The sequence below is a fragment of the Amphibalanus amphitrite genome, unplaced genomic scaffold (assembly GCF_019059575.1).
Source record: "Amphibalanus amphitrite isolate SeventyFive unplaced genomic scaffold, NRLGWU_Aamphi_draft 000357F_arrow, whole genome shotgun sequence".
In the NCBI taxonomy this organism is placed as follows: domain Eukaryota; kingdom Metazoa; phylum Arthropoda; class Thecostraca; order Balanomorpha; family Balanidae; genus Amphibalanus; species Amphibalanus amphitrite.
In genome coordinates this window covers 64,731-92,145 of record NW_024881851.1, presented here as the reverse complement: position 1 = coordinate 92,145, position 27,415 = coordinate 64,731, and the positions used below count along the sequence as shown (strand labels likewise).

At 52.3% G+C, this 27,415-nt stretch overlaps 1 protein-coding gene across 3 annotated transcripts in view; it reads left to right on the top strand.

Annotated features, from left to right (window-relative positions):
- LOC122389418 (polyunsaturated fatty acid 5-lipoxygenase-like) overlaps positions 1 to 27,415 on the top strand; it is a 37,768-nt gene that overhangs the window by 7,452 nt on the left and 2,901 nt on the right. Inside the window, exons 1-8 of one of the 3 annotated variants that reach the window (XM_043381446.1) lie at positions 3,998 to 4,170; positions 19,012 to 19,559; positions 22,361 to 22,405; positions 22,596 to 22,721; positions 25,076 to 25,173; positions 25,677 to 25,809; positions 26,080 to 26,175; positions 26,531 to 26,838. In XM_043381446.1, coding sequence (XP_043237381.1) covers positions 4,140 to 4,170; positions 19,012 to 19,559; positions 22,361 to 22,405; positions 22,596 to 22,721; positions 25,076 to 25,173; positions 25,677 to 25,809; positions 26,080 to 26,175; positions 26,531 to 26,838 — 1,385 coding nt within the window. In that variant the 5' untranslated portion in view covers positions 3,998 to 4,139. Of the gene's footprint in view, positions 1 to 3,997; positions 4,171 to 19,011; positions 19,560 to 20,494; positions 21,899 to 22,360; positions 22,406 to 22,595; positions 22,722 to 25,075; positions 25,174 to 25,676; positions 25,810 to 26,079; positions 26,176 to 26,530; positions 26,839 to 27,415 lie in introns of those variants that run through there. The other 2 variants (XM_043381448.1, XM_043381447.1) reach the window with 2 other exon arrangements.

Genomic DNA, 27,415 nt, shown 5'->3' with positions numbered 1-27,415 from the left:
CACGTAAGGCGATACACTACGGCGAACCGGTAGCACTTGCCTCTATGTTTGCCAAAAACCGGGACTCCTCAACCAGGAATAGAAATACACGTCAGGATAACCTTCTCCAGCTCCAGCGTCCCAGACTAGAAACCGGTAAGCGGCGTTTCAGTTACCGTGCCGCCGAGCTCCTAAACGACCTACCTCCCGACCTCTCACAGCTGCCACCCTCTAAATTCGCACGCGCTGTCAAGTCTCTGTGGAAAAACGATAGACCTTCGTGATGGCCTGAATTAGGCACTCGTCTTGTATGTATATAAGTACCTACACGGTATGTTAGAAATCGTAGCATATAGAGTCTTCCTGTGTGTGCGTTTATGTGTGTGTGTGTGTGTGTGTTGTTGTTCGACTGGTCTCTGTTCCTGCATGCTTATACCCGACTCAGACTCTGGGCAGTAATCGCCACGCCATGTGTGGATCGCCCATGATCGTAAATACAATACAATACAATACAATACAATACGGGTATGCTGTAGAGTATTTATAATTACCTTTAAATAGGTAACATTAGTTGGAACCGATGGTAGTATGACACGTGGTTGAATGGGGGCATCGAACGGGCTGCAGAGGCGGTAGGTATTTGGGACGCGACTGTCAGTTTGTGACTCAGCCATGCATCAACTTACATATGTGCACCTATGATTATAGATGTAGTTTCATGTACCTATATGGCTCTGTGTGTGCAGGAAACTAGGGCCATGCAAAGTACTCCCTGAATGCAGTGCGTGCAGTGGCGCAGCCAGAACTCTGGCGACGGGGGTGAGAGACGTTCGCGATGGGCCCCCCAGCAAAGTGGGCCGCCTCAACCTAATGGGGCCCCTTACCAACAACGAAAGGACAGATCATTGTCCTGATAATAACCAGCCAAATCGGGGAAAAGGACAAATATCTCTTGATCTGAAGAGCAGGCGCGTAACCACCACTGGGGACACTGGGGACCGGTCCCCAGTAACTTTTGGGTTGCTGGGGACCGTCCCCAGTAAAATTGACGACCTCAATTTGCTTAAATAGTGAAATATTGTCTCTAAATCGACGTGAAGAGTAAGTAATATGTAGCCAACGTAAGACATAACCATGGATGTTTTGTTTAACCAGCGCCCGGCCTCTCAGCCAACTTCGCCATGGGGGGGGGGGGGCTTCTTGGCCACACCAGGTTATCTCGGAAAGTAAGCAAGCTAGAAAGACGAGGTAAAAAGCAACAGATAGCTCGCTACAGTATCTTTCCGAATTACCTTCATCATTTTTTGATCAGGTCATCGCTGAGGTCACTACAGGTCACCAAATGTAAACTTTTCACGAAATTTTGTTCCTAATTTTGTAAACTTTTCACAAGTCGTCGCATAAGTCAGGAACCAGTAGAGCTGCAGTGCTGCGGGGAAAAAGCGCATTCGATAGCGCTTTTAAAGGACTTTCTGAGTAATGCTCTCAGATTTGACCTACGGTCAACGTTTTAGCTTCCAGGCTGGCGTTTTTGCGGAAAAGGGTTTTGCATCATAGCTTTGGACTTCAAACTTGTACGACGCTGATTTTACCGGCATCGCATTTGTCTCGTCGAGACGCGTCGAATGAACTGTGTCAACTTCAAAATTTGGCCCAGTCATATTGCATGTCATTTGATTGGTATTGTTGAGCTGAACACATTCATGTTTTCAGCGCTCTAGCATGGTTCTACCTAAAGTTGTGGTAAAAAACTGTTGGAGATGTTTCATGACCTAAGATGAGCTGAGGGGCATAGAGCGGTCACATGTGCAATTTTCCGGTTCAGTGTGTCATGTTTACCTGTGTCACGGCGTTTGAATGTGTTTTCTTTCGGCCAAAGAAAGGCATTTCAATTTTCTTCCAATGACCTATAATGGAGAGGTCGTAAAATTGACCTGACATTAGGTCACCGATGTGAAAACTTTGAGATAGGTATACGAATTTGTCATACTGATTTCCTCAAGTAAAAGCTCGAGTTTCAAACTTCTGGGATGTAAACTATAGGAATGACAGAGTCACAAAGTTTTTAGAGGCATGGTTACATAACTTGCCCTGGTGACCTGACCTTAGGTGACCTTGGGTCAAATTTTTTTTTTTTTCACACACGATGCGAAATTGAGGTATCATAAGCTATACCAAGTTTCACGGCGGTGCGCGCCGCGGTTTTGCTTACACGCGCAAAAAAACTGGCAGGTGTGGCCAAAAACGCCCCCACCCCCCACCCTCTCCCCCCCACACACACTCCGGCGAAGGCTGATCCTGAAATATCATATTTTGTCTTCGCGGCCCTCCATGTGGTCCCCAGTAACTTCAGACTCGTGGTTACGCGCCTGCTGAAGAGGCACGTAAAAAACAACAGCATATTTACAGAAACACGACCATTCTGCCCATATTTGATGGACAGCGTGCAATTCATGGCCGGCGGCCACTCAAATGGTCGGGCTAGATCAAAAAAGCTTTTAAAAAAGCTCAACATCAGTTTTTCGACTATTGCTTTTGATATAGGAGACGAGGTAGAGTAATGAAATTGTCTTGAAGGTGTTAATCATTCATTCGGATCAGTTGATGACCATTGTTAGGATGTGAGATGACGTCACCGGTGACGTCATATGATGACCTATGACGTCACCGGTGCGGGACGGACGGGGATTGGTCGCCTGCGGCTGTGCGGTGACCGGCCGAGATGGTCTGGGCCAAATACACTAGTTTGGATCGAGCCAGCGTGTGTGGCGGTTGTCACCTCACGTTATAACAGTGGCGACGAGACTGAACCCGCGCGGCGTGCGCCATGGCCAGTCTGAGTGGTTTGGTGAGGGAGTTTGATCCCAGTCAAGAGTCGTTTGGGACATATGCCAGATGGCTGGAACAGTACCTGGTGGCTACGGGTGTCTCTGGCCAAGCTAAGAGACGTGCGACTCTGCTCAGTGTGGTAGGGCCTAAGACATTTGCACTGCTGGAGGATCTGGTAGCGCCGCAGACGGTCAGCGACCTGGAGTACGAGCAGCTAGTCACTGTGCTGCAAGGTCACTTCGAGCCGAAGTCATCTGAGATCGTCGCTCGGTTCCGGTTCCATTCGTGCTGCAGAGACGAGAACGAATCGGTCACCGAGTACGCAGCCAGGCTACGCAGGTTGGCAAAGCCGTGTCAGTTTCCGTCCGAGACCCTGCCGGAGATGCTCCGAGACCGACTGGTGTGTGGCATTCGGGACACCAGACTGCAAGCCAGGCTCCTCAGCCAGACGAGCCTGACCCTGGAGTCAGCTCTGGCGCTGGCCTGCACCAGCGAGGCAGCAGAGGCTCAGGCGCAGGAGATTGGCCGCGCTGAGTCCGCCGCTGTGCCGGCCGCCCGGCCGCTGGCGGTGGTCGGCCGGCTGGAGCAGCGCAGCACGCAGCGCGCAGCGCCGCCTCGGGCAGGTGGTGGGCGTGGTCCAGCGCCCGGCGGTCAGGGCCGGCGCCCGGCCGCGATGGACTCGCCCAGTCGGAGGGGAGGTACCGTGACACGGGATCGGCGGGGACCGAGGGAGCAGCAGCAAGGCGCTCCTTGTCACCGCTGTCGGAGCCGCCGACATTCGCCGAGCAGGTGCTGGGCGAGAAATCGCCGCTGCTTCCAGTGCGGTGAGATGGGACACGTTCGAGATGCATGCCGCGCAGCGGGTCGCGGCTGGGTGGATCAAGTGGAGGACGATGAGTTCGGCGCTCCGGCATCACCAGCGGAGGGAGCGGACCCCGCAGACGACGCTGCTGAAGAGGTCTACACGCTGTTCTACCAGTCACCGCAGTCACCGCAGTCAAAAGAGCCGCCCGCCCCTGTACGTGGATATCAAACTAAACGGCCGTGCAGTGCGGGCGGAGGTGGATACAGGCGCCGCGGTCTCTGTGTGTTCGGAGGAACAGTTTAACAGGCTGTTCCCGAAGGGGAGTCCGGCGATAGCTCCTTCGCGGCGTAAATTGTGCACCTATGGTGGTCAGCGGTTGGCCCTACGGGGCGAGGCGATAGTGTGCGTGCAATATGGTTCTGTTTCGGTGAACCTACCGCTGATCGTGACGGAAGGCACCGGCCCGGTGCTCTTCGGACGTGACTGGTTGGCGTACTTCAAGTTGGACTGGAATGCTATCTGCCGCATGGCAGACGTGTCTCCACCCCAGCCGACGGGTAAGTCCGTGATAGCGGACCCTGCGTTAGCCCCGGTGTTGACCGAGTATGCAGAACTGTTTGATGACGAGTTGGGGTGTTTCAAGGGCGAGAAAGTGACCATCGCTGTTGACCCAGACGCGACACCTCGCTTTTGCAAAGCGCGCCCTGTTCCCCTGGCGTATCGGGCGCGAGTTGACGCTGAGCTGGATAGACAGTTAAAGCTAGGTTTGTGGGAAGAGGTCAAAGACAGTAAATGGGCGGCGCCAATGGTGGTGGTGCCCAAGGGGGACGGTACGTTGCGACTCTGCGGTGACTACAGGCTAACCATAAACCAGGCTGCTAAAGTGCATCAGTATCCACTGCCGCGTGTGGAAGAACTCCTCGTAAAATTAACGGGTTGTCAGATCTTCTCGAAGGTTGACTTAAAGAGTGCCTACAACCAGCTAGTGCTGGACGACAAATCGAGAGAGTATTTAACTCTGAATACTCCTCGCGGCCTGGTCAGACCCACTCGGTTGAGTTTTGGGTACGCGAGTGCCCCGTCTCTCTTTCAACGCACGCTTGACCAGGTGCTGAGCGGCTTACCTGGGGTGGCAGTGTTTCTCGATGATGTGATCATCGCGGCGCCGTCGCGGGAGGAGCATGAGTCTCGGTTACGGGAGGTTCTCGGCCGTCTGGCCGCGGCTGGATTTCGGGTAAATAAGGCAAAGTGTAGTTTCGGGGTAAGCTCCGTTACTTACCTGGGTTACACCGTGAGTGGAGACGGTGTTCACACGACGGAGCAGAAAGTCACCGCGATACGAGCGGCGCCTGAGCCGCGAAATGTACAGGAACTGCAGGCCTGGTTAGGGCTAATAAACTATTACAGTAAATTTCTTCGAAATTTATCGACTGTTCTGGCTCCCCTTTATCGTCTTTTACGTAAGGGCGAGTCGTGGGTGTGGGGAAATGCCGAGTCCGCGGCATTTGGGAGGGCCAAAGCGCTTCTGTTGAAGTCGCCGGTCCTGGCTCACTTTGACTCGCAGTTACCCGTGATACTGGCTTGTGACGCTAGCCCGTCAGGCATCGGTGTCGTGCTGAGTCAGCGCACGCCACAAGGAGAGCGCCCTGTAGCCTTTTATTCAAGGTCTCTGAATCCCACCGAGAGGAGATATAGTCAGACGGACAGGGAGGCATTGGCTGTCGTGAACGGCGTGAAAAAATTTAACTACTATTTGGCAGGGCGAGATTTTGTGATCCGATCTGATCATAAGCCTCTACTGGGTCTTTTGGGTGAGCGAAAACAGATTCCGGTGATGGCCTCGCCGAGAATGGTAAGGTGGGCATTAATGCTCAGTGGGTACTCGTACAGACTAGAATACACGCCTGCTTCGAAGCAGACCCACTGTGACGGATTGAGCCGTTTGCCGCTGCCGTGCAGTGCAGTGACATCACCGACGCCAGCAGAATTCGTTAATCTGTTGGAGTTTCTGGACGGGTGCCCCGTAAAGTCGGAGCAGATACGGGGCTGGACGGCCCGTGACCCGGTGCTGGCCCATGTACTGCAGTACACACAGCAGGGTTGGCCAGCCGGTGGGGAACTGCCGCATGACTTTCGCCCCTTCCAGCAGAGAGTCGGGGAACTTAGCTGTCAGGGCGGTTGTCTGATGTGGGGAAGCCGCATGGTGATTCCTACACAGGGCCGGGAGAAGGTACTGCGCATGCTGCATGCAGGCCATCAGGGGGAGTCACGGACAAAAGCATTCGCGCGGTCCTATGTGTGGTGGCCTCACATGGACGAGGATATTTCCCAGATGGTGAGAAAGTGTCAGCATTGCAATGAGACTCGGAACCAGGTATCCAATACTCCGTTGCACCCGTGGGAATGGCCCAGGGGCCCTTACGATCGCGTGCACATCGATTACTGTGGTCCGATAGACGGTCACATGTTTTTTATCATTGTAGATGCATATTCAAAATGGGTGGATGTGTACCCAACCAAAGGGTCCACAACAGCAGTGACAATTGAGAAATTAAGAGCATCGTTCGCCACATGGGGCTTACCGCGGGTGCTGTGCTCGGATAATGCCAGTTCATTTGTCTGTTCTTCCCAAAGAGCAATGGTTTGGCCGAGCGTTATGTGCAGACTTTTAAAAATAGTTATCGCTCGTTACAGGGCCCGGTTGGATACAGGGTGGCACAGTTCCTGTACCAGTACAGGAACACGCCTCATTCGACCACTGGTCGATCACCGGCGGAGTTATTTATCGGCCGACCAGTGCGGACTCACATGGATCTGCTGAGGCCGGATCTGGCTAGTCAGGTAGAGACCCGTCAGAGAGCTCAGAAACAGTACGCGGACAGAGGTGCCAGGTCCATGTCGGTACAAAAAGGAGACGCCGTGTGGGTCACATCGGTAGACAGACTCCAGGGGGTAAATGGTAGGAACTGGCTTCCTGGTATTGTGCTAGAAGTGTGTAGTGTGAAAGTGACTGTCATGTTATCGGATGGTAGAGTGATTTGTCGGCATGTCGATCACGTCAGAAGGCGTGCAACGGAGACTCCTCCGGAGCGTGCCGCGCCACCTGATGATCGAGAGGGGCTGGTGTGTGAGGGTGCTGTACGTCCGGCGGAGCGGCCGGCGTTAGATAGGGGAGAGCGGTCTGGGAACGAGGGTAGAGGTCAGTTGGAGCGGTCCGCATCGGAGGGTGTGAGGCGTGCTGCGGAGAACCGTATTCTCAGGCCACGGCCGACGGCGAAGCCGGACCGTTTTGCTGCGGTATGGAGAAATACCGGTACCGTGACTTAAGTGTTACGTGTTGGTGTGTTGTGTTTGGAAGAGCGTTTGTGTTCGGGTGGTTTGTGACTGTGGTGGAGGTGTTAGGATGTGAGATGACGTCACCGGTGACGTCATATGATGACCTATGACGTCACCGGTGCGGGACGGACGGGGATTGGTCGCCTGCGGCTGTGCGGTGACCGGCCGAGATGGTCTGGGCCAAATACACTAGTTTGGATCGAGCCAGCGTGTGTGGCGGTTGTCACCTCACGTTATAACAACCATCATGAACTTCTCAAGTAAGGGCATGATCTTGATCTGCGGTCACATTTTGAAGTTGAACTTTTTAATGGAAATTATAGGTGTTAAAGGTAGTGTGCCAGCTTTCCTGGACCATATGGAGTTAATGACCCGGATAAGGAGAACCGGATTTTTAGAACTTATCCATACCTTCAAAACTCATGGAAACGTCTTCAATTCTTCAAATTTTGAGTACCCCAATGCAGTGGCGCAGCCAGGGGGGGGGTGAAAGGGGTGAGATCTCACCCCGTCTCTTATCCTAGGGGCCCACCGTCGATTCGAACTGTAACGTTATGCAGCCTGACAATCTTTTTATCACTAATGTCAAGGTCCGTCATAGGACTGAAAAACAGTCTTCAGGCCTGATAGCCCCCCCCCCCCTTAGGATATATAGTCCCATTTTATGATTTAAGGGGTGATCCAAGGCCCGATTGAACTAATCCAAGGCCTAGGAGGGCCCGTTCCATGGCATGAAAGGGCCATTTCAGGCCTGAGAGGGTCCATTTCAGGTATGTGAGGGCCCATTTCAGGCCTGAAGGGGCCCAGTTGAAGCTTGAGAGGGCCCAATTCAGGCCCTAGAGGGCCTGTTTGAGGCTTGAGAGGGGCCATTTCAGGCCTGAGAGGGCAGGGCATATTTTAACAAATTTTTACTGCGTCCCAAAGTTGAGCAGAGGGCACGTGCTACGACTAAGGGCACAGGGCAAGGAACAGAGTAGGGCACTGAGGAGGGCAGAAAGTAGGGCACGACAGGTTACAGGGCATGGCACAGGACATTTTAGAGGGAAGGGTACAGGTCAGGGCACACAGCAGGGCACAGTTTAGGGAACCGGACAGGGCACAGGGCAGGGACGCAGTGGGTCAAATCAGCAGGGGCTACGTCCCAAGGCGAGGGGGCTGCGTCCCAGAATGGGACGCAGTAAGTGCCTTAAAATATGCCCTGTGAGAGGGCCCATTTCAGGCCTGAAGGGGTCCATTTCAGGCCCTAGATGGCATGCTTGAGGCCTGATAGGGCCCATTTCAGGCCTGAGAGGGGCCCATTTCAGGCCTGAGAGGGGCCCATTTTTGGCCTGAGAGGACCATTTCAAGCTTGAGAGGGCCCTAGAGGGCCTGTTTGAGGCCAGAGAGGGCCCGTTTTAGGCCAGAGAGGGCCCGTTTGAGGCCAGAGAGGGCCCATTTCAGGCATAAGAGGCACCATTTCAGACCTGAGAGGGCCCAGTTACGGTATGAGGGGCCAGGGGGCCCTTTTTCGACATGATAGGGACCATTTACGGGCTGAGGGGGCCCATTTCAGGTCTGAGGGCCCATTTCAGGTCTGAGAGGGCTAATGTCAGGCCTGAGAGGGCCCATTTCAGGCCCTTGAGGTCCTATTTGAGGCCTGAGAGGGGCCCATTTCAGGTCTGAGAGGGCTAATGTCAGGCCTGAGAGGGCCCATTTCAGGCCCTAGAGGACCTATTTGAGGCCTGAGAGGGTCCACTTCAGGCCTGAGAGAGGCCCATTTCAGGCCTGAGAAGACTCATCCCGGGAATGAAAGGATCATCCTATGTGTGGGAGGGTCCGTACTCCGTGCCTGGTCTGGGTCTGAGAGGGCCTATCCCAATCCTGATTGAGCCGATATCATGTTTGATATAGGTCAACTCACCACATGTATATTGATGGCCCAGTTCATGTCTAATGGGCCCATCTCAAGACTCAGAGATTTTATGCTTCAGGAAGCCTACCCCAAGCGTGAGGGGGCCCATAGAGGTTTTTGAGGCTCATGGAGGTCCCGCAGTACGATATGTCAGCCTCTGAGAAAGCCATGCAGGGCCCCACCACACGGTGGGTGTCTGGGGAGGGGTCAGGTCGGGTCACTGAGCAGGAGAACCACGCGGTGTTAAGATGCCAAGCCGACATCTGAAAATTCCCCTTCTCTTCAGGTCTGTGCCTGCTTCACCGCCCGGCCCCACCCTGACGTCTAGGGGTTTGACGCCTAGGTATTCATCAGGACTTCACACCGGTCCATGATGGCTCCAAACTGACACCCGAGGCTCCTGCACCGGCTTTTGAGGGGCCCACCGACCTCTGATAGCCACCACGCAGGTCTCAAAAGACCATGTCGATTGTTGATATCTAAACCCCCAAGTCTTGGAAGGCCTGTGCTCTATGCAGATTTTTGAGGGCTTTACGTGGGCTTGTAAACATCCCGAACTGGCTCTAGCCTAGCTCGACCGCGCCCCGCAGAGCAGGGCCCCAGGCTTTCCAGTTTTACGCCCCTGAGGGGTGTTTGAATATTCCCTTCTAACCCGACTCCAGGGTCACGTAGCGACAAGTGCGGTGGTAGGCAGCTTTCTAAAGAGCGTCGAAAATCATGGAGAAATTACTTCAGTCATGTTGCAGTTCAGACCAAAGCCCACGTCATCATGTTCATTAAAGGAAAAGTTTCGCCTATTTCGACACTCGAGGACATATAAAGCTATAGCGCGCTGAAAGTGGGTTCGATAGCTCTCTAACGCGTGCAATCAGCCATGGGGGGGGGGCGTATCGGCCAAACCCGATCATAATTTAAGAAGGCTAGAAAGACGAGAAAAGCAACAGATCGCTGTAGGATGCTTCAGAATCGTAGAGGTCATTTTTCGATTAGGTCATCGCTGAGGTCATTGAAGATGAAATTATGATAAAATTATGACAAACACAAAGACAAGATTACGACGAAAAAATTCTTGTTTTTATATTTTCACAAATAACCGTTACCGTATAACTCGTGAACCAAAGAGCTAGAGCTTCGCGGAACAACTCATTCGATAGGCCTTTCAAAACACTTTCGCTTTTAAGATTTGACCTCAATGCCTCATGTCAAGTTTGGCAACAGAGCAGAGGGCGAAACCATCTAAATAGTCGCATTTTACCAAAATAGTTTTGCTATTGCTAAGAATTTTTCCAAGAACTTTGGTGATAAAAATTATGAAACATTTACTTTGTCATTATTCTCTCGTTAACATGCATCGAATGTTAAAGGGAGTGTGCCACCTTCCAATGATTTCCCATTTTATTTTTCCTAGGATAAGAAGCTTCTGTTTTTACCTAATATCTCAAAAAAAAATCAAAAATGGGCCTGGAATAGTGCTTTTTTCGCCCAAAAGTTTATCGGTTTTTCGATATGCATAACAACTGTAGTGGGCTGACCTGCAAACAGGCGTCGGCAGCAATCGCGAATGCGGCGCACATGTGACAATAAGCAAAGGTCATTATAGAGTTACGACGTACGGGAATGAGTTATCAGCTGTCTAATCGTAGACAAGACAATGTCGAACTTAAACTGTAAGCCTGTATTGGTATTGTTTCTTTAATTTGGCTGTCGAACATTAATTTATGGTTTGAAATATGATTTTATGTAAAGTAGTTGATATGAAACAGCCGTCTCTTAAGTTATGAACCCATATATGAACGCATCTCACCACACAAAAGTGACAGAAATGACAATGATCAGCTGACGCATTTTTCTTGGCCGAAGTCCGAGAGCGCGGCCCGACGCACCACCACCGCACCACAAAGTATGAGCAGAAGCCACCTAACAGGCGTGTTCGAAACCGCAGGAGATGATGATGAACGGGTTTATCGAAACTTGATTGGATGAGCCTATCGGTAATAGCGATTTTAGTGTGTGCATTTATTGTTCATAGTGGTGTGAAATGTGGTTGGGGTACGACCGACAACCCGTCGGGGCGAATTTCGCATTGGGGTACTCAAAATTTGAAGAATTGAAGACGTTTCCATGAGTTTTGAAGGTATGGATAAGTTCTAAAAATCCGGTTCTCCTTATCCGGGTCATTAACTCCATATGGTCCAGGAAAGCTGGCACACTACCTTTAACACCTATAATTTCCATTAAAAAGTTCAACTTCAAAATGTGACCGCAGATCAAGATCATGCCCTTACTTGAGAAGTTCATGATGGTCATCAACTGATCCGAATGAATGATTAACACCTTCAAGACAATTTCATTACTCTACCTCGTCTCCTATATCAAAAGCAATAGTCGAAAAACTGATGTTGAGCTTTTTTAAAAGCTTTTTTGATCTAGCCCGACCATTTGAGTGGCCGCCGGCCATGAATTGCACGCTGTCCATCAAATATGGGCAGAATGGTCGTGTTTCTGTAAATATGCTGTTGTTTTTTACGTGCCTCTTCAGCAGGCGCGTAACCACGAGTCTGAAGTTACTGGGGACCACATGGAGGGCCGCGAAGACAAAATATGATATTTCAGGATCAGCCTTCGCCGGAGTGTGTGTGGGGGGGAGAGGGTGGGGGGTGGGGGCGTTTTTGGCCACACCTGCCAGTTTTTTTGCGCGTGTAAGCAAAACCGCGGCGCGCACCGCCGTGAAACTTGGTATAGCTTATGATACCTCAATTTCGCATCGTGTGTGAAAAAAAAATTTGACCCAAGGTCACCTAAGGTCAGGTCACCAGGGCAAGTTATGTAACCATGCCTCTAAAAACTTTGTGACTCTGTCATTCCTATAGTTTACATCCCAGAAGTTTGAAACTCGAGCTTTTACTTGAGGAAATCAGTATGACAAATTCGTATACCTATCTCAAAGTTTTCACATCGGTGACCTAATGTCAGGTCAATTTTACGACCTCTCCATTATAGGTCATTGGAAGAAAATTGAAATGCCTTTCTTTGGCCGAAAGAAAACACATTCAAACGCCGTGACACAGGTAAACATGACACACTGAACCGGAAAATTGCACATGTGACCGCTCTATGCCCCTCAGCTCATCTTAGGTCATGAAACATCTCCAACAGTTTTTTACCACAACTTTAGGTAGAACCATGCTAGAGCGCTGAAAACATGAATGTGTTCAGCTCAACAATACCAATCAAATGACATGCAATATGACTGGGCCAAATTTTGAAGTTGACACAGTTCATTCGACGCGTCTCGACGAGACAAATGCGATGCCGGTAAAATCAGCGTCGTACAAGTTTGAAGTCCAAAGCTATGATGCAAAACCCTTTTCCGCAAAAACGCCAGCCTGGAAGCTAAAACGTTGACCGTAGGTCAAATCTGAGAGCATTACTCAGAAAGTCCTTTAAAAGCGCTATCGAATGCGCTTTTTCCCCGCAGCACTGCAGCTCTACTGGTTCCTGACTTATGCGACGACTTGTGAAAAGTTTACAAAATTAGGAACAAAATTTCGTGAAAAGTTTACATTTGGTGACCTGTAGTGACCTCAGCGATGACCTGATCAAAAAATGATGAAGGTAATTCGGAAAGATACTGTAGCGAGCTATCTGTTGCTTTTTACCTCGTCTTTCTAGCTTGCTTACTTTCCGAGATAACCTGGTGTGGCCAAGAAGCCCCCCCCCCATGGCGAAGTTGGCTGAGAGGCCGGGCGCTGGTTAAACAAAACATCCATGGTTATGTCTTACGTTGGCTACATATTACTTACTCTTCACGTCGATTTAGAGACAATATTTCACTATTTAAGCAAATTGAGGTCGTCAATTTTACTGGGGACGGTCCCCAGCAACCCAAAAGTTACTGGGGACCGGTCCCCAGTGTCCCCAGTGGTGGTTACGCGCCTGCTCTTCAGATCAAGAGATATTTGTCCTTTTCCCCGATTTGGCTGGTTATTATCAGGACAATGATCTGTCCTTTCGTTGTTGGTAAGGGGCCCCATTAGGTTGAGGGGGCCCACTTTGCTGGGGGGCCCATCGCGAACGTCTCTCACCCCCGTCGCCAGAGTTCTGGCTGCGCCACTGCCCCAATGCGAAATTCGCCCCGACGGGTTGTCGGTCGTACCCCAACCACATTTCACACCACTATGAACAATAAATGCACACACTAAAATCGCTATTACCGATAGGCTCATCCAATCAAGTTTCGATAAACCCGTTCATCATCATCTCCTGCGGTTTCGAACACGCCTGTTAGGTGGCTTCTGCTCATACTTTGTGGTGCGGTGGTGGTGCGTCGGGCCGCGCTCTCGGACTTCGGCCAAGAAAAATGCGTCAGCTGATCATTGTCATTTCTGTCACTTTCGTGTGGTGAGATGCGTTCATATATGGGTTCATAACTTAAGAGACGGCTGTTTCATATCAACTACTTTACATAAAATCATATTTCAAACCATAAATTAATGTTCGACAGCCAAATTAAAGAAACAATACCAATACAGGCTTACAGTTTAAGTTCGACATTGTCTTGTCTACGATTAGACAGCTGATAACTCATTCCCGTACGTCGTAACTCTATAATGACCTTTGCTTATTGTCACATGTGCGCCGCATTCGCGATTGCTGCCGACGCCTGTTTGCAGGTCAGCCCACTACAGTTGTTATGCATATCGAAAAACCGATAAACTTTTGGGCGAAAAAAGCACTATTCCAGGCCCATTTTTGATTTTTTTTGAGATATTAGGTAAAAACAGAAGCTTCTTATCCTAGGAAAAATAAAATGGGAAATCATTGGAAGGTGGCACACTCCCTTTAACATTCGATGCATGTTAACGAGAGAATAATGACAAAGTAAATGTTTCATAATTTTTATCACCAAAGTTCTTGGAAAAATTCTTAGCAATAGCAAAACTATTTTGGTAAAATGCGACTATTTAGATGGTTTCGCCCTCTGCTCTGTTGCCAAACTTGACATGAGGCATTGAGGTCAAATCTTAAAAGCGAAAGTGTTTTGAAAGGCCTATCGAATGAGTTGTTCCGCGAAGCTCTAGCTCTTTGGTTCACGAGTTATACGGTAACGGTTATTTGTGAAAATATAAAAACAAGAATTTTTTCGTCGTAATCTTGTCTTTGTGTTTGTCATAATTTTATCATAATTTCATCTTCAATGACCTCAGCGATGACCTAATCGAAAAATGACCTCTACGATTCTGAAGCATCCTACAGCGATCTGTTGCTTTTCTCGTCTTTCTAGCCTTCTTAAATTATGATCGGGTTTGGCCGATACGCCCCCCCCCCCCCCATGGCTGATTGCACGCGTTAGAGAGCTATCGAACCCACTTTCAGCGCGCTATAGCTTTATATGTCCTCGAGTGTCGAAATAGGCGAAACTTTTCCTTTAATGAACATGATGACGTGGGCTTTGGTCTGAACTGCAACATGACTGAAGTAATTTCTCCATGATTTTCGACGCTCTTTAGAAAGCTGCCTACCACCGCACTTGTCGCTACGTGACCCTGGAGTCGGGTTAGAAGGGAATATTCAAACACCCCTCAGGGGCGTAAAACTGGAAAGCCTGGGGCCCTGCTCTGCGGGGCGCGGTCGAGCTAGGCTAGAGCCAGTTCGGGATGTTTACAAGCCCACGTAAAGCCCTCAAAAATCTGCATAGAGCACAGGCCTTCCAAGACTTGGGGGTTTAGATATCAACAATCGACATGGTCTTTTGAGACCTGCGTGGTGGCTATCAGAGGTCGGTGGGCCCCTCAAAAGCCGGTGCAGGAGCCTCGGGTGTCAGTTTGGAGCCATCATGGACCGGTGTGAAGTCCTGATGAATACCTAGGCGTCAAACCCCTAGACGTCAGGGTGGGGCCGGGCGGTGAAGCAGGCACAGACCTGAAGAGAAGGGGAATTTTCAGATGTCGGCTTGGCATCTTAACACCGCGTGGTTCTCCTGCTCAGTGACCCGACCTGACCCCTCCCCAGACACCCACCGTGTGGTGGGGCCCTGCATGGCTTTCTCAGAGGCTGACATATCGTACTGCGGGACCTCCATGAGCCTCAAAAACCTCTATGGGCCCCCTCACGCTTGGGGTAGGCTTCCTGAAGCATAAAATCTCTGAGTCTTGAGATGGGCCCATTAGACATGAACTGGGCCATCAATATACATGTGGTGAGTTGACCTATATCAAACATGATATCGGCTCAATCAGGATTGGGATAGGCCCTCTCAGACCCAGACCAGGCACGGAGTACGGACCCTCCCACACATAGGATGATCCTTTCATTCCCGGGATGAGTCTTCTCAGGCCTGAAATGGGCCTCTCTCAGGCCTGAAGTGGACCCTCTCAGGCCTCAAATAGGTCCTCTAGGGCCTGAAATGGGCCCTCTCAGGCCTGACATTAGCCCTCTCAGACCTGAAATGGGCCCCTCTCAGGCCTCAAATAGGACCTCAAGGGCCTGAAATGGGCCCTCTCAGGCCTGACATTAGCCCTCTCAGACCTGAAATGGGCCCTCAGACCTGAAATGGGCCCCCTCAGCCCGTAAATGGTCCCTATCATGTCGAAAAAGGGCCCCCTGGCCCCTCATACCGTAACTGGGCCCTCTCAGGTCTGAAATGGTGCCTCTTATGCCTGAAATGGGCCCTCTCTGGCCTCAAACGGGCCCTCTCTGGCCTAAAACGGGCCCTCTCTGGCCTCAAACAGGCCCTCTAGGGCCCTCTCAAGCTTGAAATGGTCCTCTCAGGCCAAAAATGGGCCCCTCTCAGGCCTGAAATGGGCCCCTCTCAGGCCTGAAATGGGCCCTATCAGGCCTCAAGCATGCCATCTAGGGCCTGAAATGGACCCCTTCAGGCCTGAAATGGGCCCTCTCACAGGGCATATTTTAAGGCACTTACTGCGTCCCATTCTGGGACGCAGCCCCCTCGCCTTGGGACGTAGCCCCTGCTGATTTGACCCACTGCGTCCCTGCCCTGTGCCCTGTCCGGTTCCCTAAACTGTGCCCTGCTGTGTGCCCTGACCTGTACCCTTCCCTCTAAAATGTCCTGTGCCATGCCCTGTAACCTGTCGTGCCCTACTTTCTGCCCTCCTCAGTGCCCTACTCTGTTCCTTGCCCTGTGCCCTTAGTCGTAGCACGTGCCCTCTGCTCAACTTTGGGACGCAGTAAAAATTTGTTAAAATATGCCCTGCCCTCTCAGGCCTGAAATGGCCCCTCTCAAGCCTCAAACAGGCCCTCTAGGGCCTGAATTGGGCCCTCTCAAGCTTCAACTGGGCCCCTTCAGGCCTGAAATGGGCCCTCACATACCTGAAATGGACCCTCTCAGGCCTGAAATGGCCCTTTCATGCCATGGAACGGGCCCTCCTAGGCCTTGGATTAGTTCAATCGGGCCTTGGATCACCCCTTAAATCATAAAATGGGACTATATATCCTAAGGGGGGGGGGGGGCTATCAGGCCTGAAGACTGTTTTTCAGTCCTATGACGGACCTTGACATTAGTGATAAAAAGATTGTCAGGCTGCATAACGTTACAGTTCGAATCGACGGTGGGCCCCTAGGATAAGAGACGGGGGTGAGATCTCACCCCTTTCACCCCCCCTGGCTGCGCCACTGAGTGCGTGATCTAAATATGTCCATGGGAAATCTGCGTTGTTGCGCTGGTCCTGTTCATTTCTGTTTAACGTGCCCCACTGCCCAGCCAAATGCTGCATTATTTACATGGTAAGTACAGCAATAAATTTGTTTTCCTTGACCATTATTTAAGGCCAGGCGCTATTCTCATCACTTTACCTAAAGGTAGCGGGTAAACAGCTCGTTTGTTTACTGGCCGCTCACACGACTCCTGGGCCTTCAATGAACACTGAGCAGCGCTGTAGTCCTGTTGATCCTGCAGAATGACCAGTTTGACCACGACAGGGGGTGGGGTTGCCGGGGCAGCGGACCGGTCCCTAGAGGGGCGACGAAGGAGACCGAGTAACGGGCGCTCAGAACCCCTCTTCAGGCTGACGTCACCTCGTTTCGCCAATCGAGGGGCTCGGAGAACATCGGGCGGAGTCGGTCTGATGAGGGGGCTGACCGATACCGGGGCGGAACTTGAAGAAGTTCGTGGGAGTGGTGACCTCACACGGGCGTGGTCTGAGCGATATAGGTGACCTCACATGGGCGCATAGGTGACGTCACATGATTGTGGCGGCATCCGTGAGACTGAGTACTGATAGATCGTCGTACAAACGGTCATATCGTCTCGGCTTGACTTGCACAATGCTCACCGTGAGCCGCTCTTCAATGCAAGAGTACCATTGTCCTATACCAAGGGCACGATAAGTATAGTAACGGGTGGGCCTCGCCTCGCGTGAGCTAGACCCCATGCCGTGACTGGACGTGAGGCCGCTCACGGCACAACAGCAATCATCGCGCCGAAAGAGGACGACCCCGGCCCAGACTTCCTGTTATTTGTCGGCATGGAGTTTGACATTTCATCAACCCTCCCGCCATATTGCATCCCCAAAACGATTTCACTCAAAACACCGGATCTGCAGTGTGGTGGTAATGCCATGAGAGTCAATTTCAGGATATCACGTGGACGTAAGGAAGGCACTGGTATATCGGCCTAAGTTGGTAGATCCAAGCTTACGTTCCCTCATTGAACTGTTGCCTGCCCCGCATTTCGCTTTTCCGTACACACTGTCTCTGTTCTCATTGCTCTTTTCGTCAGGAGTTGCCTCCTGTTACGTTTTTCATGGCTCCGAGTATCGTTCTTCTCCCGATCTACTTTTCTGTGGCTATCCATTTATCGTTCAATGTTACACAGAAGTTAGCTGCCCAGTGCCCACTACCCCGTAATTCAGCGGTCCCCGCTCCGTGTTTCACTGCTCGACTGTATCCATTGCGCCCGGCGACATCAACCATCCGGTGTGACCTTTGACGGACTCTAGTGCCGTACCGAGTCCGACCCCGGAGGCACTGAGGGCGCCGGGTCTGCCAGGCCACGGATGGACACTGGACAGGGCGGAGTAGAGCAGGATCACACGAGTTCCGATCGAAACATACCTGAACTGGGCGAAAAACTCCATGGGGTGGAGACTTCCATTTCGCGTCTAGCTAGACGCGTCTAAGTCTTAGACGCGTCTAGCTGGACGGCGGCTGCGCAGTAGCGGCGGAACACCTTCAATCAAGGGGGGGGGGGGGCACTGCGGACTTTTGGTCCCATTCTTTCCATGCAACGCCCATAGGGCTAATGGTAAAATGCCAAAATCAAAGGGGGCACGGTGCCCCGCTGCCCTCCCCGTTCCGCCGCCTATGCGGCTGCGTCTATCTGGCGACAGCTAACTTAAGCGTCTAGCTTGGAAGTCTCTGTCCAATAGTTAGATGCCAAGTTAGATGCCAACTTGGACGCCTGCTCAGTTAGACGCCAGTTGGACGCCAGTGGAAGTTTCCACCCATAATGTTTGGCACGGTTTGGTCTCACCAATGCAATGGCTGAGGTCAATTGCATTGGTTTATAAGTTGCGGGTGAATGCAGTCCGACCAAACGACCGCTGATTGTCCCTCGCTTGAGGCCACCAATCACAAGGAACATGGTCCCTGCAGCGAGCCCCTTTCCATGTTCAGGCTGGTTAGTGCCGCCGACCTGCCACGCGAATGCTCGTGTGGAGGACATTTCAATGACACACGATTATCGAAAACGGCCGCTACATGGCGTTTCAACAATGCACGCTGCAAAAACGGTTCTCTTTAAAAAGGGGAGCGAGTGGAGCTCGAAGCAGCCATCAGGGTGGATGGTGCACACTAGAGATGTCAATCAGATACCAACTTTTTCGTATACCGATACCAAACCGATACCAATTTGAAAAAAAACAAAACCGATGGTTTGGTATTTTGTTGGTATCATAAACCCTCACTAATGTATAAGAGGCTAAGAAATCGGTAACAAGTTGGTATTTCCCTCATTTTCCCAAGCTGGTTTGGTTTCGGTATTGTCCCGTGGTTTTGATTAGTATTTGGTTTGGTATCGGTATTCCGATTTTCCGTAATTGACATCACTAACTAGTGCACACGTGTTGAACGGCGGCCGCCGACTCCACGCTATGTTATGTTGTCGGTATATTAGACTCGGTCCCCTCTGACCAGACTTTCCCTATACATACAGGAGCTGCTCCGCGCGCTCGTGCGGCCGGTCGGCACGCAGCCATGGGTAACCTCATCCCCAAGCTGGCGCTGCAGCTCAGCCGCGACCGGTACGTGGTGCACGTGCACACGGGCGACCGCAAGTCGGCCGGCACCGACGCCAACGTGTACGTCCAGCTGCGGGACGAGGCCGGCCACGTGACGCCGGCGCGCCTGCTCGACCACTGGTTCTTCAACGACCTGGAGCGCGGCACCGTCTGCAGCTACCCGGTGCCGGCCGAGCCGGCGCTGCAGGGCGTCGACAGCCTCCTGCTGCGCCGCGACAACGCCGGCCTCGGCAACGCCTGGTTCCTCGACCTGGTGGAGGTGGAGGACCGGACGCTGAAGCGGCGCTGGGTGTTCCCCGTGCACCGATGGATTCACGCCGACACAGAGTACCGGCTGCGCCAGTTCGACATCAGCCTGCCGCAGGACGACGAGACCGACATCCGTGACCGCCGGCGCGCGGAGCTGGAGGCCAAACGTGACGTCTACCAGTACGTGCAGCGCATCAGCGAGGGACCCGCTCAGGTGAGGAAGAGATCGGCGAGAGGCCAGAGCGAGTGAGTGAGTGAGAGAGAGAGAGAGAGAGAGAGAGAGAGAGAGAGAGGGGGGGCAAGGAGGGAGATAGAGAGAGGTCATTTCAGGTCAAGATGAAGGCCATGAACGTCTTCCAAGTCAGAAACAGTCAGTGATTTTAGAGTAGCCCGACCCAGGTCACCGGACGGTGGCACCGGCCACGTTGGCCTCCATTGCAGGCGTGACGTCAACAGACGGATCTGCCCATGCCGGGTATGATGCCATAAAGGCTTGACGAGGAGTAGATGCCTCGGTGCCAGCCGCCGGCCGTGTCTAATACTTCACAGACCGATAACCGGTCTCGGCCCAGAGAGGCATCTGCACTAGTGGTGTCAATTTCAGAAAATATGTGTCCAATGTCCGTCCAATGTCCGAAATTCGTCCACTGTCCGTCCAAAGATGTCCAAGCCAGCCATTTGTCCAAAGATGTCCGAAATCTACGCAAAAATGCTGAGGTGTAGGCGGGTGTAGCAAGTGATGATCCAATGTTGTCCAAAGCCTGCTGTCATCGTCCAACTAAATTTCGAATTGGACAAAATCGGAATTACGAAGATTAAAGTTCCGATTGACACCACTAATCTCCACGTTGGCTGGTCGGCAGCCGCATTGCTCCTGGACGATACGATAACCCCCGATAGAAGCACCAGGCACCGTATCGGAACTGGTACGTCCCACAAGCGGGATCGAACTGAGCACATCCACCGACCAGTCACATTATCAATTTGTTACGATTGCGCACCAAGAACAAAGCGAATGATGTCTAGACGTGAATATCGCCATTATATCCTTATCGCACTACAGGGATTGGAAATCCGTGGGCCAAAGCACATGTTCTGAAGAAATTCGGGTTCCTTCTACACATCAATGCACAAAGTAGCCTTGAACCCATCGGATTGCTGGTTTCATCTACCTATGTGGAAAGTCTAAACGTGTCTTTGTTATCCATATGGACCACGAAGTTTATCCGTGCCCACGCCCATAAGTTTATTTTGTCGAATTTGAAAGCTATAGCTACCGCACTCTGTGCGATTGCCTGGACCTGAGTTGACCTCATTAACGGTGAAGATTGAATTAGGGCTGCTCCAAATTGCAACCAAAGTTCACTGAACTTTGAAACTGTGTAGCTCTCACACGAAATAAGAAGTTTATGCTGCTGGAAAGCACGAGCAAGAGGGAGACATCTTTCCCCAACAACCGGCAAGTATAGGTCAATGCCGGCAAGCTCAAGCTGTACCATGTGAACCTACCGCAGTTTCGTGTTCGTGTGTTTAGTTTAATTTGGCGCGTGTAGGTTGAGGAGTAACGTCTAAAACAACATTTTCGTAAATTGTAAAAAGACGAATAGTTGAGTTTTTTTCAGTAGCGAGATTAAACTCAGAACAGAATTCAGCAGAAAGGTAGCGGATGTCCCAAAAACGTTCCTTTCATAATTAATCTAAATATTTTCATTTCTTCATGAAACAGAAGCCGAGCGAAGTATAGATATGTACAACACAAGCCACCGAATTGCACCAGCCATTGCTCGCACCGTACATACGTACCAGCAGCGGAGAGATGAAAACAATGGAAAGCAAATCCATTAACGGAACAACAACATTGTAAGGTCTCGAGAACAGTGCTTTGCAGCGGACGGCAATGAAGGAAGCAATGACACAAGACAACGATACGGTCCGGAACGAAATGATGCAAATCAGGTGAATCGATAAAAACATCTTCTGCGCCACTCGAACGTCCAATTCGAACACGTCCAACTCGAGAGACGAGAAATGGGAAAGCTGACTGTTCTCACGTGCTGCGTATCCGCCGAGTACGAGTGCGATACAACAGAGTACCTCAGCAAGGACTTCCTAATACGTGTCAAAACGGGCGACCTGCTGGGGGCCGGCACCGACGCCAACGTGTTCATCCAGCTGTCGGACGCCGTCGGACGCGTCTCTCTGCCGGTCAAACTGTCGCGCCGGCTCAGGAACGTCAACGAGCGCGGCAGCAGCTGCGTGGTGCGCGTGCGTGACCCGTTCCTGGGCCGCGTCACGCGTGTCAACGTGTGGCGGGACGCTGCCGGCCTGGCCGACGCCTGGCTGGTCGACTGCATCGAGGTGGCCTCGCAGGGCCACGTGACCAGCGTGTTCCCCGTGCACCGGTGGCTGCGCGCCGAGCGCGTCTACTCGTTCCTCGAGTTCGACTCGTGCGTGCCGCAGGACGACGTGCACGCGGGGGTGCGCCGGCGCGAGCTGGAGGAGAAACGCCACCGCTACACCTACTGCCAGCGCTTCGTCGAAGGCCCCGCGCAGGTCAGGGGAGCCGGGGAGCCGCCAGGGCCGGCGTAACAGGGCCCCTACCGGGAACCAGCCGTCGTGCCGTCGTCACAGGATATAGGCCAGGTCCCAAGGTCACTCGGGTCACTCGGCCAGGTCCTGAGTGACCCAGATCCCGATGTAGTATCGGGATCACGGGTCGCCGGTCCGCGGTCAACGTTTTGTCAGGGTCTAGTCTAATACGGCAAGGGTAGGTACGATATTGACTATTGTTAGTGCCTATAATCCAGCCCATGTCACCGTCTGCTTTACGGTCGCTGAGATCGTCTATGTTTTGGAAAAAAAATGAATTGCATCCGGTTATTGGTTGAGAATGGTCCGATATTCGGCATATGCTTGTGTTTCGCGTAGACTCATTCAAGTCCGTACCTATATAGGGGCTCATTGATATTCAGTTGTCATCCGATAAAAACTTACGTGCTTTCCTGGCTGTTTCAGGTAAAAGAACTTCCCGAAGACGAAATGTTTTCATTTTCATATAAGGTAAGCGCCATTTTTATCACAAACTTCTATGATTCTCGAAATGCTGTAATTTTTCGAATAGTTTATTTCTCAGATCAAATCACGTATTTTACCTTTTTCCTGTTTTATTTTTCAGTTATAAACGCCGTCTAAGCAATCGCTATGACTGTGACGATGTGTCAGTCCGATAATTCGCATGACCGCGTTTCAGTTCGACTTTCTGCGGGAGAAGGCGCGTCTGCTGTTGAAAACTAAGTCTATCGGCTCTTCCAACGACAGCTGGAGCTCGTTCGCCGACCTGGCCAAGGGCTACGAGAACAGTCTTGGCGAGCCAAACGTGAGTCGACAGGTATCTCTTCTCGTGCGCAGGTAAGTGAGCACAGCAATGAGCTGCCCGTCCGTGATTCAGATGTAAATGTTGAAACAGGACGCTGCCATAATTGCCCGTTTTACCGACGGTAATCGCGCAAACCGGCCGCCGGCTCACGTCATTTCTCGGTTATCGGCTACGAGACGGCCCACAGCGCCTCACGACCATCCAGTTTGCAGTTATGTTGTGCGGTTCTCTCTCAGTCATCGAGGACGCCATTCGCACAGTCATGAGTAGCCTCGAGGATATACGAGGCCAGCCGATAGGCACCGATAAGTAGTCTCGCGGCGGCCAGACACGTGTGCCGGGCTCGCCGGAGCCGGACCGCGTGCCGCCCCCGCGGCCTCAAGGCCAGATAGCAGCCAGCGTCGCCGGCGGCGGTCGGCCGACGCCCTCCCTGCTATATAGCGGCATGCCGGCCGCGGTGGATGGCCGGCGTTACTGGCCGTTTGGGGCGGCTGCAGCGGCGGCTGACTGGCAGTTTGCGGCTGCCGGATCCTGCTCGCCTGGCGCCGGCACACCCGACACCTGCTGCCGTGCCGACCGGCGGCGGCCCGCGGCGATCTCGACGCGTCCTGCGGCGATACCGACGCGGCCCGCTGCGCCCGGCCAGCTGTGCAGGCCGACCCGACCCCGGGCCGAGCGCCACCTCCCCGGGTGCTGCGGCTGTCCGGGGTGACCACCCGCCGGCGGACACGGCGACCCGTACTGAAAACTGAACACCCGGGGCGACCTCCGACCGCGGCCAGACCGAACAGGAGTCGATCGCCTGTCAACGATGATACGCCGCTGTAGGACTTCTGTTACCTATTCAGGGGCGCAGTGTCACCCAGTGTTCCGCGTGTAACAGTGATGTCGATTAGCGAGCCAGTTTGGTTGGACTTGGAGAACTTCACGGACCAATACGTATTTATCTTCCAGTATTTAACTTCCCTAACATCGCAACCGTCCATTCATGCATACGAATGACAACGGATTCACATATGGCACAGTTTTTTTGGGCGCCTTTTGGGCGAAACGCCTTTTGGGCGAAGAACGAGCGAGCGAGTTAGTGAGCCCTGCACGTGCGGAAGGGCGAGAGGGTGCTTCTAACGGGCTTGTGCAAAGCACCCTTCTAACCGGTCTCTAGCGGTGTGCCAACTTTGAACGCAATCGGCCCAGCCGTTCCTGAGATCTGGAAGCGGCATTCTGCACGTGCGCACGTGCAAACGGGGTCCAAAATGACTTTTGCACGGCACCCTACTAACTGGTCCCCAACCGTGTACCAAATTTGAGCGCAATCGGCCCAGCCGTTCTCGAGATCTGGAAACGCCCTCTGCACGTGCGCACGTGCAGTAGCACCCTAACCGCAACACATGGGAATGCATTGCCTGGTGGGTGCCTACCTGTATGCCAAGTTTCAGCGAAATCGCCCCAGTAATTACCGAGTTACTGAAATGGGAACAAATTTGGCACCTCTTATTGTTGCATTTTGCACGTGCACTGGGGGTGACCCACATACATCGAGAGTATCCTATTTTGGGTAGATGGGATGCTGCTACCCTACACAAATTACCGCAAGTCAATCGCCCAAGCGGCTGCTTAGATATCAGCCTCTCAAAATCACTACTTTTGCAAAACAGCTTGAACACCCTAGACTTTTCACGTGGCACGTGCCACGACGGTCACTGAGATGTATCAAAAGTAGTCAATTACGGGGTAGAAGGCATGGGGCTACCCAACAAAAAAGACCGCAGGCCAATCGGTCCAGCGGTTGCTGAGATATAAGCCTCTCAAAAGCGTTACAGGCCGGGCCGGGCCGGGCCGGGCCGGGCCGCTCATACTGAGATTTTTCCGTTATATTGAAAAGACTCACTTCGCTCGCTGCGCTCGCTCGCTCGTAATCATGCTGCATTAAAACATATAATTTGCTGATTATGCCTACAATACATTTACGCATGAACGCGGCACAGATTAGACATCCAAAAGTGGTTGGGCCGATACCGTGAGAGACTATCGTGTGCCCATTAAAGTTTAAACGTACCGTCACGGATCGCATCGGTCAAATTCCGACCCGATAAAAGCACTACGATAACTACCGGCCAGCAATGAGTGATAGGCAACGCATTTTCACCACGACATGACGAGATTTGGGTGTTATACTACTTAACGGTATTTATAACTTCAAGAAATTGATGCACTACCGTCCTCCTCCATGGTCTGTAGGATCCAAGCGTGCAGCTGTGATAGGAGACGGTAATCCGGGACGATATAGCCTGTTGTGGATGGTAAAGATGGGGTGTTCGTACGACCGTCTGTGACCTGTGCCCATCTGCCCGCAGGCGATGCAGTACTGGAGCTCGGACCGCTGGTTCGGCCTGCAGAGGCTACAAGGTGTCAATCCCGTCATGATCCAGTTATGCACCAGCATCCCCGACAAGTGAGTGGGCACTGAAGGGGACACCGGGCCTACCCCTGCAGTCCTGGGACAGCGCACGACCGTGACCTTGTGGGCTGAATGTCACCCATGGCTCAATCTCTACAGCAGGAAACAACAAACAACCCTACCGGCTCCTGTTCTAGGTCCCCGAACTCCGGCGCGATTATTGTTCTACCGTCTCACAATCAGAGAGCGGACATTGATTCAGCAAGAGCAACATACCATGCCAGATGGTTGCCGTCTGGCGCCCCCCAAACAGCAGTAGAATTGCGATATTGGTCAAAGGCAGTCGGATGCCATCAGACAGGCGTTATTTAGTGTGCGTCAGGGTCAGATGTCAGAGCTTAGGCACCGTCTGGCGTCCAGAGTAAGAGCACGATCTGAGTCAGACGCCATAGACAGAATCCCGTCAGGAATGCCGGAGGAGCCCATATGTGTCTGGCACCCTCAGCCTGGACAGCGGCCCCAGGCTCACTGCGTCCCCATGCCGTGTGTGGCCGCAGACTGGGCGTAGATGACGCGATGCTCCGGCCGTTCCTGGAGGGCCTGAGTCTGGAGCAGGCGCTGACGTCCAAGAAGCTGTTCATCGTGGACCTGGAGCTGCTGGACGGCGTGGGGGCCGTGGAGGGCACAGAGGTCAGTCCAATGACTGGCTAGGTGCTCAGCCCTATAGGTCAGTTGGATTTCCCAGATGGCATGACAACGGCGGTGAATGGAGGCATCACAACCGTATATACCTTTATGCTGGTCAGATAAGCATGCCAACAGCGCAGCATATATCATTTCTTCAATCATCTCTGTATATGGTTCCATATGGCAGTGTTCAAAGCTATCGAATATCTAGATTTGTTCGATACGCCAGCATATAAGATACTTCCGCTAACCGCAGTCGGCCGACGTTTTCAGCTGTGCTCTCCCATCGCACTCTTCTACCTGAACAAGAAGGACGAGCTGATGCCGGTGGCCATTCAGCTTTTCCAGGAGAAATCACCCGATAACCTGGTGAGTCCATTTCACCGTTCGTTATTGGTAACCGGTCGGAGAAGCCGACAGTGCGTGACGTGCACGGTCCGTATCGCCTCGTCAAGTAATCGAGCGAGCGATTATTACACTCTGTGATAGCGTCACGAAATGTCGGCACGGTTCAAAGTGGTGGCGCAAAGCCATTCACACCAATTAGAAACAGACCGCTGCAAGCTTGATGTCAGTGTGTTGACAAATTGATACGGGAGTCGGGATTTCTTCGAATTCACGTCCACTAGATGATGCGAAGCGGATGACTCACTGAAAAGCTACTCAGATCCCATACGAGTGTACCAAACCAATTCGCCCCTTCCTGAGGTTCCTCTGTCGCCAGGTGTTTTTGCCGAGCGACCCGCCCAACGTGTGGGTGCTGGCCAAGATGTACTACAACAACGCCGAGGCGCAGCAGCACCAGTCGTGCACCCACCTGGGCTTCACGCACCTGCTGATGGAGGGCGTGGTGATCTGCACCCACCGGCACCTGTCGCCCTCACACCCGCTGTTCCGGCTGCTGGCGCCGCACTTCCTCTACCTGATCGCCATCAACAGTCGTGGCCTCGAGAAGCTCATCTCGCCCGGCGGCTGGGTCGACAAGGGCATGACCGTCGGCGTCAACGGCATGTTCGAGCTGATACGGAGAGGGTGAGGGGCCGGGAGACGGCGGCACGGCTCACGTGCTAGGAAGTGGCCTCTATTGGTGCCCTTGGATAGTGACATATCTAACTTACTATTCAAACAGAATCCGTCTGTCTGTGAGTGTGTGAGTGTGTGTGTCCGCCACGCCGTGTAGTGGGTTCAATTTGTTACGGCTACAGGGCAGACGGTACGACGTAGCGGGCTGAAATTTGCACATAATATAGGTGACAGAGCGGGTCAGCGCCTTTTCTAGGTTTCGACTCGCTGGGGTGCACGGTTCGCGCGTGGGGCGCGCTGGAACAACGCCAATGAAATTTTGATCGGTTCGTAGATCTTCATTGAGAGCCGGGGTCGACAAACTTTGTGAACTAAATGCATGCCGATCGGTGGCGGGTGCCTCGCATTGGCGGATGGGCAAGTTTTTAATTTGAATAAAAAGTGGCCAGAGAATGTGTTGATTTTCATTCAATGGGAACAGTTTGTGATACGAGTTTACAAATGCACCGCGTTTGCCGCAATGCGCCACAATTATCTCAGGGCGTCATTTTTGCCGCAAATCTCACAGTTTTGTCAAATATGGTCC